This window comes from Culex quinquefasciatus, chromosome 3 (genome assembly GCF_015732765.1).
Source record: "Culex quinquefasciatus strain JHB chromosome 3, VPISU_Cqui_1.0_pri_paternal, whole genome shotgun sequence".
NCBI lineage: Eukaryota > Metazoa > Arthropoda > Insecta > Diptera > Culicidae > Culex > Culex quinquefasciatus.
Window position 1 is genome coordinate 171,934,266 of NC_051863.1, and position 12,743 is coordinate 171,947,008.

General features: G+C 38.0%; 1 protein-coding gene and 2 long non-coding RNA genes across 4 annotated transcripts in view; 1 reads left to right on the top strand and 2 right to left on the bottom strand.

Annotated features, from left to right (window-relative positions):
* LOC6039275 (titin) overlaps nt 1-1,350 on the top strand; it is a 30,918-nt gene extending 29,568 nt beyond the window's left edge. The window contains 1 exon segment of the mRNA XM_038258756.1: nt 6-1,350. Within this exon segment, the coding sequence (XP_038114684.1) occupies nt 6-559 (554 nt within the window). The 3' untranslated portion in view covers nt 560-1,350.
* Nucleotides 1,351-1,400: 50 nt separating this feature from the next.
* LOC119768613 overlaps nt 1,401-12,743 on the bottom strand; it is a 32,102-nt gene continuing 20,759 nt past the window's right edge. The window contains exons 1-3 of one of the 2 annotated variants that reach the window (XR_005278104.1): nt 12,513-12,636; nt 1,713-1,812; nt 1,401-1,637 (exon numbers count right to left, since the gene is read on the bottom strand). This is a non-coding gene — a long non-coding RNA (uncharacterized LOC119768613). Of the gene's footprint in view, nt 1,638-1,712; nt 1,813-12,512; nt 12,637-12,743 lie in introns of those variants that run through there. The other variant, XR_005278103.1, reaches the window with a different exon arrangement.
* Nucleotides 4,513-4,878, bottom strand: LOC119768614. Its single transcript, XR_005278105.1, has 2 exons — nt 4,849-4,878; nt 4,513-4,784 (listed from the first exon to the last, which is right to left on the bottom strand). It is a non-coding gene; the product is annotated as an uncharacterized LOC119768614 (long non-coding RNA).

Below are 12,743 nucleotides of genomic sequence, written 5' to 3' on the forward strand. Positions count from 1 at the left end.
CACAGCGGTACCATCGCCACCCACGGGACCCCTGGAGGTGCGTTACCTGGGTCCCAACATCAACATTGTCGAGTGGGGTATTCCGGAATCCGACGGTGGTGCACCGTTGGAGGGCTACAGTATCGTCATCCGCAACGTTAAGAAGACCATGTGGATGGAGGTTGGCCACGTGGCCGCCGACTGCCAGTCGTTCAACATCAAGGATCTGGCCGAGGAAGAGGAGTATCTGATCCGAATTCTGGCCCACAACGAGGTCGGCGCCAGTGACCCGCTGGAGTCGGACGAGCCGTACAAGGTTCTGCCGGGAGGTGGTAAGTTGATGCCTATTCAGATATACGAACAACTCATTACTAACTATTTTGGTTCCGTAACAGCCCCGGAGGATACCCACGACGAGACGACTCGCGACTTTTCGGAACCGACGGCGACCAACACCTCGTCGTGGCTGAGGGAACACAACATGACCGCGGACATCCACAGCTACGCTCGGCACAAGCTGCTCCGGCGCGGCGAGTACTTCTTCAAGCTGTGGTTCAACGCGAAGAACCTGTTCAAGTAAAACATCCCGCGCGAACAATTCCTAGAACTTCAACTAGCTCAAGAGTTTTTTTTTACTACGTAAATACAAGAGAAGAGAGACAGATGTGTATATCTAGCAGAAAACACGCCAATATTTTAGCCTAATAAGACGATTTTGTACAGAAAAAAAAACACGGTTTGAAATTGTATGTAAATGTTACCCCCATAAATTTCAAGAATCTTCGCACTAAACCCACGCAATGCATACGACTACGATTTGTTTCATGTAACTGTGATACAGAAAGAGATTTTTTAAAATATGTAGAAAAATGTCGATGCCACGCAAGAGCAAGCATTGCAGTCACACAAAACACAACAACGAAAGAGTTTCACAAATCTACGACGAAGTTCGAGCGATTCCTCGGAAAAGCTCGACACCTTACACTAGAGTTCTGCTGAAGTTTCACAGAACCAGCGAATTATTTATACTATGTTTAGTTAGTAATGTTACACTGTTGTTGTACGGAGAAAGGATGAAGAAAACACATGCAAGATTCGTAACAGTTTGGGATTCTGCGGAACGGATCTCTCCGGTCATCGATCGGTCGCAGGTCAACGAAGCTTTCCCGGGGGACAATAAAAATATAGGTGCGTATATTGATCCGTCCCGGGCCCGGCGCGATCGGCTTCCGGAGGGGACGACTGCTGGCAGAAAGTTCCCGCAATCTGAGAGTACTGTTTACGACAAATTTTAATTTATTTGAACTATAGCCAAACGACTTTTTGTTTACCGTAGTGTGTTTTAAAGAAATAAATTGAATGCAAACAAAACATTTCTAAAGGACTGTGATATGATTCGAAGTTCCATAAACACCGACCACTTGAGTTTAAAAAAAGACTTGGAGAATGACTGACCGAGCCGAGTTTTATTGGACTAAAAAGATACGTTACCTCACCCTTTGCACAGTACATCTCTTACCTACGTCATTCACTTGTTGATGCTCTTAGTGTTGAACTTCCATGCAAGAGGAAATTGTTGCGTTGTAGACCACTTCCCTAACCCGGACGGGAACTTCGAGAATCTAAATGGGAATCATCACGTAGAACTTTTCGTTTTTCTGGATTGACACCGCATCAGAAATAGAGCCCTTACGTCAAAGTTCTTTGTCGACATTGACGAACTGTTCACTTACCTCACTAGACGCAATTACGTTGCGTCCGCTCCATCGCCCAACCTTTTCTGGTTCAAGTTCACGCCGCATCGCGCACGTGACAGGTGGCGCGTCGATCGGTCTGAAATCAACGAAAAAAAGTAATTACTCATTAGTACGATCGCATCTGCTCCGAAAATTAAGCTCTTCTTGGCTCATCTGCCCGAAAGCTCTCTCCGATTTCGTAGATCGCTCAGAAGCAGTTCACCTCAGAGTTCATCGCAATGAACTCTGCGCGGACGACCTAGCGTTGCATAAGTCGGTAAAACGAAATAACTATACTTGACAGCATAGCTCTGTGGCAATATGCACCGCGCAGAGAACGTGCAATACCGTCGCACAGACAAGTAGACAGTGACGTAAATTTTTTATCCTTTGAAAGAACGTGAAAATCTTTACAGTACAGTAGAAATGCGCGACAATGATTAATCTGTGCAGCGGTAATGTACCGCATAGCCAGCGAGTCTCATGACTCATAAGAAGAGCAAATTGGGCTCGCCCTAAGAAGAGCAGGTGCATTATGAGTTGTGAGCAGCAGAGTAAGGAGTCGGACGACAACCAGCGACCACGCTTAGTGACCACGATGGCGGCGACGAACGCCTATTAGGTAACACATGTACTGTACTTGTTTTGCTTTTCAAAACTATAACTTTTATTTTCATCGCACAACTGAAGGCATACATGGGGTTCATGGTGATGATGCCAGAAGCCTAAGTGAACACGGTGTAAAAAAGAAGTCGTCAACCAAATGTACAAGAGAATGGTACAAGCAGAGCGTTCGAGACGTTTACTCTAGGGTAGAGTGCTCAGCTCTAATGAGACAGTCAATGGCGTGTTACAAATGACACATTACCCTACACTCCTTTCAAAGTAATTCAGTGCGAGTAGGTTTGCGAGTAGTTCGACAAGCTGTTATTAATGTTGCACCCCTATATAACACCACAATAACGCTTGTTTTGGTTGGCCGGCGAAAGTGTTGAACCGGCCAGACAAGAATTACCGACAGTCTTCTAAGAGAGACACTTGAGTTGGTTTAGCTATAGTTGGAAACTCTGGCATTTAAGAGTTGCAGTGAAGCAGAGAGCGTCCATCGAAATGAGGGCACAGCTTCGATGTATTATTTAATGCAGCGCTTTGCACACATTGAAGAATGATTTACATTTGGATCATTTAATGAAAACATTGGCTGGAATACAATGTTAAGCATTGTTTGGGTGACAACAGATTAAAACATTCAAAATAAAATAGTCATTATTTTATGAATTTTTTTGTAGCATTGTAGGTACTCTGAAACCGAGAAGTCTATCTGATATAATCTGATCAGATTGTAGTATCCGACGATCATTTTACAACGGTTTGATAGCCGTGCGGGCGAGTTCGCAGTCCTTCGTGTTTTGTGGGTTCGAATCCTGCAAAATTGTTTTTTTTTTTTTTGTGTGCAGAAAAATGCACATTCCGCGTGAGATACTTTATGTTTTTGTCTCACAGTGGCGATGTGCATTAGGGTGCGTCACAAATGCAAAAAGTTGAGATAGATCGGATAGGCGGGCAGAAAATCATAGTTGCATATCCCTAGAAGCTCTCCTGAAAATTTCAGCCAATTTGGTTGAGAATTCGAGGTGCCCACTCGATTTCAAATTTGTATTGGATTTTGGACCCGTTAGTATGGGGAAAACGGTACTTTTTACATTTTATTCTCCTAAAAATCCAAATGTGTACCAATTTAAATTCTGAGCGAGGTATTTATAGATTTTTATATGGGGAACAACTTTGTAGAACATTGCGAAACGATCTGAGCGGATCTGGCTTAGTTATAAGTGGTTTAAGCTAAGTTGTATTTCCAGGGTCAACTCCAGGACTAAAGTATAGTCTTTTTATCTAAACGGTCACTATGATCAGACAAAATAAACTGCCTGACAGATGACGAATTTGTTTTTATTTGTTGGCAATTTTTGTGGATTCGGGTTGAAGTCGAGGTGAGTGTTGAAGCTTTTTCGAAGTAGTTCTGGACATTTTAACAACCAGTTCCTTCCTTCCTAGCCAATGTTGCCACCAAAGAAGATTACGGGTACCGGACCGTTACTTGGACCGGCGTGGAAGGAGATTCGAGTGAATCTGACTTGGGCGTAGGTTAGCCAGGACGGACGGTTCCCGAATACCGGTGGAGGCAAGCACAACAAGCCATCACCACAGGATGTGATGCCAAAACGCCAGAATCGAAGAGATTCGTGTGGCGCCAATCTCTGGACTAATCGGACGCAATTAGTGAAAGTTAGTGGCAAGGCGAAATTCAACAAAATATTCAATACGAACCAGAACCCGAATATGATTTTCAATGGCCAATGTTAAAGAAGCTCACGGGAACGGGCCGTGATGGAACGAAGAGACATAGACAGGAGTTCAGATTTTTCTAATTGTTTAAAGATAAATATACTAATTATAAGCTATGAATAAAATCAAACTTAGCAGTGTTTTATTGTGTAACTACATGTTATTGTCGAAAAATCTCTGCTTAAGCGAAGGCGTAACGCTTTGCATTTTGCGAATTTCTCTAGATCAACACATAATTTTTGATTTTTTTTTGGCAACATGGGCCAAAAACAGCGACAAAATACAATTCGTAACGCCTCCGAACAGAAAAAGGGTTATCTGTAGGCTGTTGAAAGTATTTTAAACTGCTTCCCACAATTTTGTCCACCAAGTTCATAATGTAGTCAGAGTGTGGACTTGATGGTGCAGTGAGAATTTGGTTTGTGATTGTGACGAATAATGTTACTTGTGCTTTCGTTATTCTGCAGGTTTTACTGCATCGGCCAAAATTTTATTTTATTTCATTAAATCACACAAAATCTTCAAACAAAACTAAAAAAAAGGAAATCTTGACGTGTTCTGCATTTGATTCTGTGGTGATGGCTTGTTGTGCTTGCCTCCACCGGTATTCGGGAACCGTCCGTCCTGGCTAACCTACGCCCAAGTCAGATTCACTCGAATCTCCTTCCACGCCGGTCCAAGTAACGGTCCGGTACCCGTAATCTTCTTTGGTGGCAACATTGGCTAGGAAGGAAGGAACTGGTTGTTAAAATGTCCAGAACTACTTCGAAAAAGCTTCAACACTCACCTCGACTTCAACTCGAATCCACAAAAATTGCCAACAAATAAAAACAAATTCGTCATCTGTCAGGCAGTTTATTTTGTCTGATCATAGTGACCGTTTAGATAAAAAGACTATACTTTAGTCCTGGAGTTGACCCTGGAAATACAACTTAGCTTAAACCACTTATAACTAAGCCAGATCCGCTCAGATCGTTTCGCAATGTTCTACAAAGTTGTTCCCCATATAAAAATCTATAAATACCTCGCTCAGAATTTAAATTGGTACACATTTGGATTTTTAGGAGAATAAAATGTAAAAAGTACCGTTTTCCCCATACTAACGGGTCCAAAATCCAATACAAATTTGAAATCGAGTGGGCACCTCGAATTCTCAACCAAATTGGCTGAAATTTTCAGGAGAGCTTCTAGAGATATGCAACTATGATTTTCTGCCCGCCTATCCGATCTAGCTCAACTTTTTGCATTTGTGACGCACCCTAATGTGCATGCTTTTGCTGACGATTTTACCATTTGATGAAATTCTTAAAAAAAATTATGAATAATTTTCAGGGTCTGTAATTCAGTATTACAAACAATAATGTCTAAAAAGAATGGATTTAGTAAATTTTCACAATGTTTTTTTATGCCATTTTTATTTTCATCGAAAAATGAATTTAAAAGTTTTGTATGGCAATATGTTCGAACTCCAGTATCAGATTTTTCACCCCAAATCAAGCCCCAAATTCTAGCACAAACAATGCCTTTTTAGATTCCGAAAACAAATAAACAAAATCAACAATTTACTATCAGTGACAAAAAGCCAAATAAAAATATTCACATCATTTTCCGTGTGCCGTAAACCGGGGAGAAATTGATAGGATGTCAATTTATTTTTGGAATATTTTTCAACTGGTAGGGGAACAGCATCTAATTCCAGCGTGCCTCTAATGTTGGCAGGTCAGAACTTTAACATGCAATTAAAGCTAATTAAAAGCGTTTTCAACTGAAATCGAGTGATAAATAGCTCAATAAGAAGTGAGCAAGCAAGTTTCTACCAAAAGTTTTGCAAAATTAGTTGTTTAAATAGTGAAAATCAGCAAATTGGATGGAGTTAGGAGCGAGAGCTTAACCTGCCAAAGATACGAGAATTTCCCCTAAGGTTTTTCTCAAGATTATTATTTTGAAAAACATGTACTGGGGGGTAGGCCATTAGGGTGTAATAAAAAAATCGATTTTCTAGCACAGCAATTTTTCAGTTCCTTTTGAGGTCCTAAACAACTCCCCAAAGTTTGAGAACGATTGGATTAGTCCTCACTTTGCGCAAAGCGATTCAATTTTCCATATAAATTTGTATGGGAAAAATCATTTTTTTTTGAATTTTGATACTAAAAAATCCACGTTTCACGCTTTCGCGCTATTCTAGAGCATACGAATATGAATGCGGTTTTGATATAGCGTGAAACGTGGATTTTTGAAAACTCAAAGTCCAAATAAATTGTTTTCTCCATACTAATTTCCATACAAAATTTAATCTCTTTGCGCAAAGTGGGGACTTAACCAATCGTTCCCAAAATTTGGGGTGTTGTTTAGGACCCCAAAGGAAAAGTTGCTGTGCTCACTAAATTTGGACAACTTTATTTTTGCCTTCCTCACCTTACTGAGGAAAGGCTATAAAATCACTCGAAAAATGAACTTCTTAATTTGACCTCGTAGACCCACCTTCACGTATACCTATCGACTCAGAATCAAATTCTGAGCAAATGTCTGTGTGTGTGTGTGTATAGGGATGTGGGTCTGTGCACCAAAAAATATGCACTCGATTATCTCAGCACTGGCTTAACCGATTTGGACCGTTTTGGTCTCATTCGATTCGTCTTGGGGTCCCATAAGTCCCTATTGAAAATTATGAAGTTTAGTAAAGTACTTCAAAAGTTATGCTAAAAAAACGATTTTGGCGTATGTCCGGAAGATTGTAAAAAGGGTGGTTTTTGTAAGAAACCCTGTCATGTTATACATTTTCAGAAAGGAATTAAAAAGACCTTTCCAATGAGCCTAAAACATCAAGGATCTGACAATCCTATCAAAAGTTATTAGCACTTAAGTGTTATTTATACACTTTTTGGAGGCCGGATCTCAGATATTTCAATGACAATGATGTCCGGGTCCATCATGCGACCCATCGTTAGTTAGATAATCGAAAGACCTTTCAAATGAGCCTAAAACATCAAGGATCTGACAATCCTATCAAAAGTTATTGGCACTTAAGTGTTATTTATACACTTTTGGAGGCCGGATCTCAGATATTTCAGTAAAATGATGTCCGGGTCTATCATGCGACCCATCGTTAGTTAGATAATCGAAAGACCTTTCAAATGAGCCTAAAACATCAAGGATCTGACAATCCTATCAAAAGTTATTAGCACTTAAGTGTTATTTATACACTTTTTGGAGGCCGGATCTCAGATATTTCAATGACAATGATGTCCGGGTCCATCATGCGACCCATCGTTAGTTAGATAATCGAAAGACCTTTCAAATGAGCCTAAAACATCAAGGATCTGACAACCCTATTAAAAGTTATTGGCACTTAAGTGTTATTTATACACTTTTTAGAGGTTTGATTTCAGATATTGTGATAAAAGTATTGTCTGAATCTTCCATGCGAACTATCGTTGGATAAGTTTTTTTTATCAGACCTTGCCGATGAGCCAGAAATATTGATGGTCTGCGAACCATATCAAAAGAAATGAGTAATAAAGTTGATTGGGAATGTTGCTATTTTTACTGAATGTATTGACTTTATGAATATGAGGAAGGCACCAACCACCTAAAGGTGGATTAAGTAACGTTTTTTCCATATAACCATATTACACCCTAGTAGGCCATACAAAGTCCATCCACTATTTTCGAAAAAAAAAGTTTTTTCAACAGTGTTAAAAAAGTGATTACGTAAAAAAAAATCTTAGTTTGAATTCCGGGGTGACTTTGACAGTCATAGTTTTTCTTGTTAACATCAGATTCAAGATGTTCTAACTTTATTTTACGTCAAATGTACCATCACTTGATGATATGGTTTTTAAGAAAAAAAAATCAATGTTTTTATTTAGTTAACTAAGTATAGAAGCTTTATAACAAAATATATACTTAAATTTTTGGTTAAATTGTGACAAAGTCAGAATTTTTCCTGGAAGTTGTTCAAATCTAGTTTTGTTTATAAATGGTCGATTTATATCTACACCCAAAATTCAGAATCGAGATAATCGTTCTCTCAAAATTTATTGAGGGCTCATTGCCAAAATCGATAGAATAATGGTACCAACTCACACCATCATAACAAATGAGTTCATTCGTTAGTTGAATCAATAAATCTCCAACAAGTGTCATACATCGACTTCTGACTTCTCCATGGTCACCAAGCTGTGGTGGCCGAGGCAGCTGAGTCATTGGATTGGTTTGTCAAAGGTCTCTGGTTCGATTCCCGTTGTCGACACTTTTGGTTTTTTGTTTGACGGATGAACTTTTTTTGCAAATGAACCTCGAGAGAATAGTTCTATCGCCCATCTCGAGCTGTGTTCTCTGCGTCCGTGAATGGTACCACTATTCTCTCGACTCGAGACCATCATTCTCTCGGACTAGCGCTGCCAGTTTTGGGTGTAAATTCGAAGCACGAATCAAATGTTTTCACATTTTATATGTTCAACTGAAAATGCCTATAAATTTGGATTTATTATTTCTCGAGCTTGGGAAGATTAAAATAACGCTATTCATCAACATATTCTTGATTAAAGTTAGCTAAAATTTTAAACTATTCAAAATGTTATGAAAAGTTCTTCTTAAGGTACTTTGAACACTTCTATACCACGGTCAGTGTGACTCCTTATAAGTCCGTACGTATTTAATTTGTGCTCTTCATTTTGCGGAAAAATCTCAAATTTATCACCCCGAGAGAAAAAATGCTCTTATCGATATGGTGTCTTCCGCAAAATTGTAGATTTTGGTTAGGCCTTTTCAAAAAAAAACTTTGAACAAATTTACCATTTTTTTATTTGACTTTCAGATCAAAAATAGAATTGCGCAAAATAATCGTGTTTAAATAAATCCCCATTTTTAGGAATGTTTAAAGTGACAAAAAGGTATGGCACAAGTTGGCCAAAATTCATTTGGCACAGCTTTTCAAAAAAAAAACTCATGTTTTTTTAAAAACATAGCAAAAGTCGATTTTTACGTGATTTCGAATGTATAAAATTTAAGAATCAAAAAGTAGTTTACATAAAATTTAAAAACCGAAAATCTTGTTGCTTACGTGACTTTAAATCACCTGTAGAAAGCATGACATCTCTGAAAATATTTTTTTCGGAAAAAATTGGCAATATAATTTAAATTATTTTTCAAATAAAAATGTTTTAAAAATGTTCAGATCAGCCTCAACATTTGAAAATGCCCGAAAATCTTTTTTTTTAAACCATATCAAAAGTTAGGGTTGACTAGAAAATTTGAAAATATTTTTATTAAAAAAGATCGAAAAATTTCAGGGTTGTTTCATTTTTTGACATTGAAAATCGGAAGCATATTCTGAGTTATCGTCTCTTAAAAATTTGACACTATTTTGATGATGTAGGGAAAATCTCGTTTTTTCTGTTTGCTTTTCCTTCAGAGGCTGTATCTCATCAATAGGGTTAGTGAAATTTCACGATTTCACGGACAGCGTGAAATCCGCGAAATTTGGCTTTTTCCGCGAAATTCCTTGAAATGTTATGTTTGTGCGAAAATGTAACGATTTTTCTCAAAATAATTAATCAAACTCAAAAAGGAATAAAAATAATTTTATGAACTACTGTAGAATTAAGCGAGTGAATATTCTGGTTTAATAGAGCACCGGATTTGAGTGATAGAAATGACAGTTCTCCCATAAGTAGAGTTAGTGAAATTTCACGATTTCGCGGACAGCGTGAAATTCGTGAAATTTGGGTTTTTCCGCGGAATCCCGTGAAATTTTATGTTCAATTGCTTATATAGGGTTAGTGAATTTTGACGATTCTGCGGAAGGGTGAAACATTCTTCAAATTTATCAATTTTCTCAAATCACTTTTTTTTTCAAATTACTTCATAATAAATATTTCAACCATAAAGACTATTTAATTAAATTTTATTAGTCTTCGTTTGATAAGCTTGATATGAACCATTTGAAGAATTATTAAAATTTTCAGTTTCTATAGAAACTAACTAAATTTAGTAATATTTTAATTCGCTGTAGTACAAATTTTACTGCTACACCCAAAGTTAAAGAGCGAGGGGATAGTCCTCACGAAAAGAAACGTGAGGAAAGTGCTATATTGCGAGAGTATAGTCCTCTCGCGTGTTTATTCGTTCATTGGAACAGTTCATCTTATGAGTGGCTTATATGGACAAACGACCGCCACTTAGTCACCGAACCATGGTGGCCCATACGGCAAAGGCACGGTTCAATATGCCGAAGGTCTTGGGTGCGAGTCTCGGTACCGGTACTTTTTTTTTTTGATAGATGAACTTTTTTGGAAAATGAACCATGAGTAAAGTACTCTCGGTAATTTCGGGATTTATCCTCTCCGTCCGCACACAGTACCATTTTACTACCGAATCGTGCTCTTTATCCTCTCGTATGCCGATGCCCAGTTCTGGGTGTATTTTATTTAAAATTTATGATTTCAAAAGAAATTGAAAAAATCAAGCTTTGTTTTGTTTAAAATAAAATGAAGAGTATTTTTAATCCTTGAACTCACCTTTTTTAAAACATTCAGATTTTTTTCTGAGTCCTGTTTTACATTTTTTTGTTTTCTGTTCTTATTTCTAATCTAATCTAATCTAATCAGACCCTAGTGCAGCCAATCTTTCGAAGGGATCCTGAAGAGTGCCTTAGGTTAGATGACGCCTAGCACTCTTCTTTTCATTTATTAACATTTGTAGTGCGCCATTGCATTAGAATGCATTGAAACATCACAAGCGTTAAAGCGGCCAGGCCTACTGCGTAAAGCCGTATCGCAGAGATGATTCGTAATTGGGTTGAGTTTGAGCACTGAGTGTTCGAGCAACAACACAATTCTGAATCGACAGGGGAGGAAGAAGCGTGGGAACACACCACCATACGCTCCGAGATTTGGTTGTATTCGTTGGGAGCACCATGCTAAGAAGGTTTGTTACTCCGGGCCCTCTGGGAAGGGACATTGTATTTCCACGAATGCCCTGGACACTATTTGCCGTGGTTATAGCGCCACAACTCGCTCATTTTTTGTTTTCTGTTCTTATTTTGAATAAAACTTTCGATTTCGTAACAATTTATAATATTTTTGCCTATGGATTTTAAATTTAGTTTTTTTAAAAAGAGAGATGAAAACCTTAAAAATTATTTTGAATGGTCTAAATGTTGAAGAAAATTTAAACTAATTTACATATTTTTGATGGACAAGATTGTTGAATCTTGCTTTGATATGAAATTCAATAAAATTCTAACTGATAAAATAGAAGCAAATCAGCCAAAACTTTTTAACCTTTTTTAGTTGAATATTAAAAAAGCAATTCAATAAATGAGAATACGCATGCTTTACATTTTGTTTCAAAATATAAATTGAGCCCATCCGTAAACCAAACGTTTTTTTTATAATCAGGACATTTTTTTTGTCACGTCCATGTCAGTTTATTGAAGAATAATATATAATGAAGCATAAAAAGTAGTTTCTGTGATTTAAACATAAGATTTTCAGAGTTATTTTAACGTTTTTCACGTTTCGCGAAATTTGGAAATTGAGGTCTCCGTGAAATTTGCTATTTTCGAGCGTGAAAAATCACTAAGCCTGCTCATCAACAATCGGTCCAATCTTCAATGTCTTTGAGTTAAATTTATCGGAAATTTTCTGATCTTTCCGAAGAAAATATTTACAGCTTTGTCATGACGTTAACACGTAAAAAATCGCGTTATCAACAAAAAACTTTATTTTTTTAAGTGGATATGATCCGAAAACAGTGCACGATATAAAATTCAAGGTTAAATACTTTTTGGCTGCAAATATAATTTTGCATCTACAAATCACTTCAAAATATGTTTTTAGAGTTATTTTCGACGCTTTTAAAAATCACGACCATTCTGAAAATTGGCAACACTACCAAATAAATTTTGACCAACTTTTGTCATAGCTTAAAACATGGCATTTTGTCAACTTAAAAATATCCAAAAATGAGATTTTTCAAAAATGGTTAGTTTACGCGAACCAACTTTATGAGCGAAAAGCCGATTTGTTTTTCAGAGTGTAACTATTTTTTCTGAGATTTCCTAAGATCTACACCTTCACCGAAGACATAAAATTAATCAAAAAATCAGATCTTAATCCGATCTTGGGTTGCAAATGTGTTTATGTTTGGACATGAAAGAAATGTATTAAGGACTCCTTACGCTAAGTTTTTTTTTTAAATTGTATTTCAAAGTTTCTTGAAAGTGTAATGCAAACCCAAGACTAACCTTGGCTCTTTCGTACCATTCACTGTAGTTGACTTACAACCCGCATGACAGATTATACCACTCACATCAACTTAGCGAATCAAGTATGCATGTAACTAATCTAAACACATACTAGCCCCAGCTACCAGAGTTCTTTAGCGTGCCACCTCGTACCACACCTTCTTTCTTGCAGTCAGGTCGATTACAGCGCAATACTCAACTCTGCTGCTGCTGTCCAACAAGCTCTAGAAGCTTTTGCGTCGACTCGACGCACACATCACCTCGCCAAGAGACCTGCTCGCGAGTGAAGCAACCAACCAGCCGGCTACTACTAAGCCAAACCGTCGTCGACTTGGTCATAACAACAAGTGAACCTCCAGCACGCCACCGCACCGCACTGCACAGCAGGTTCTCTCTCTCTCTGCTACAGCCCCGGCGGTTCGAGTCGACTC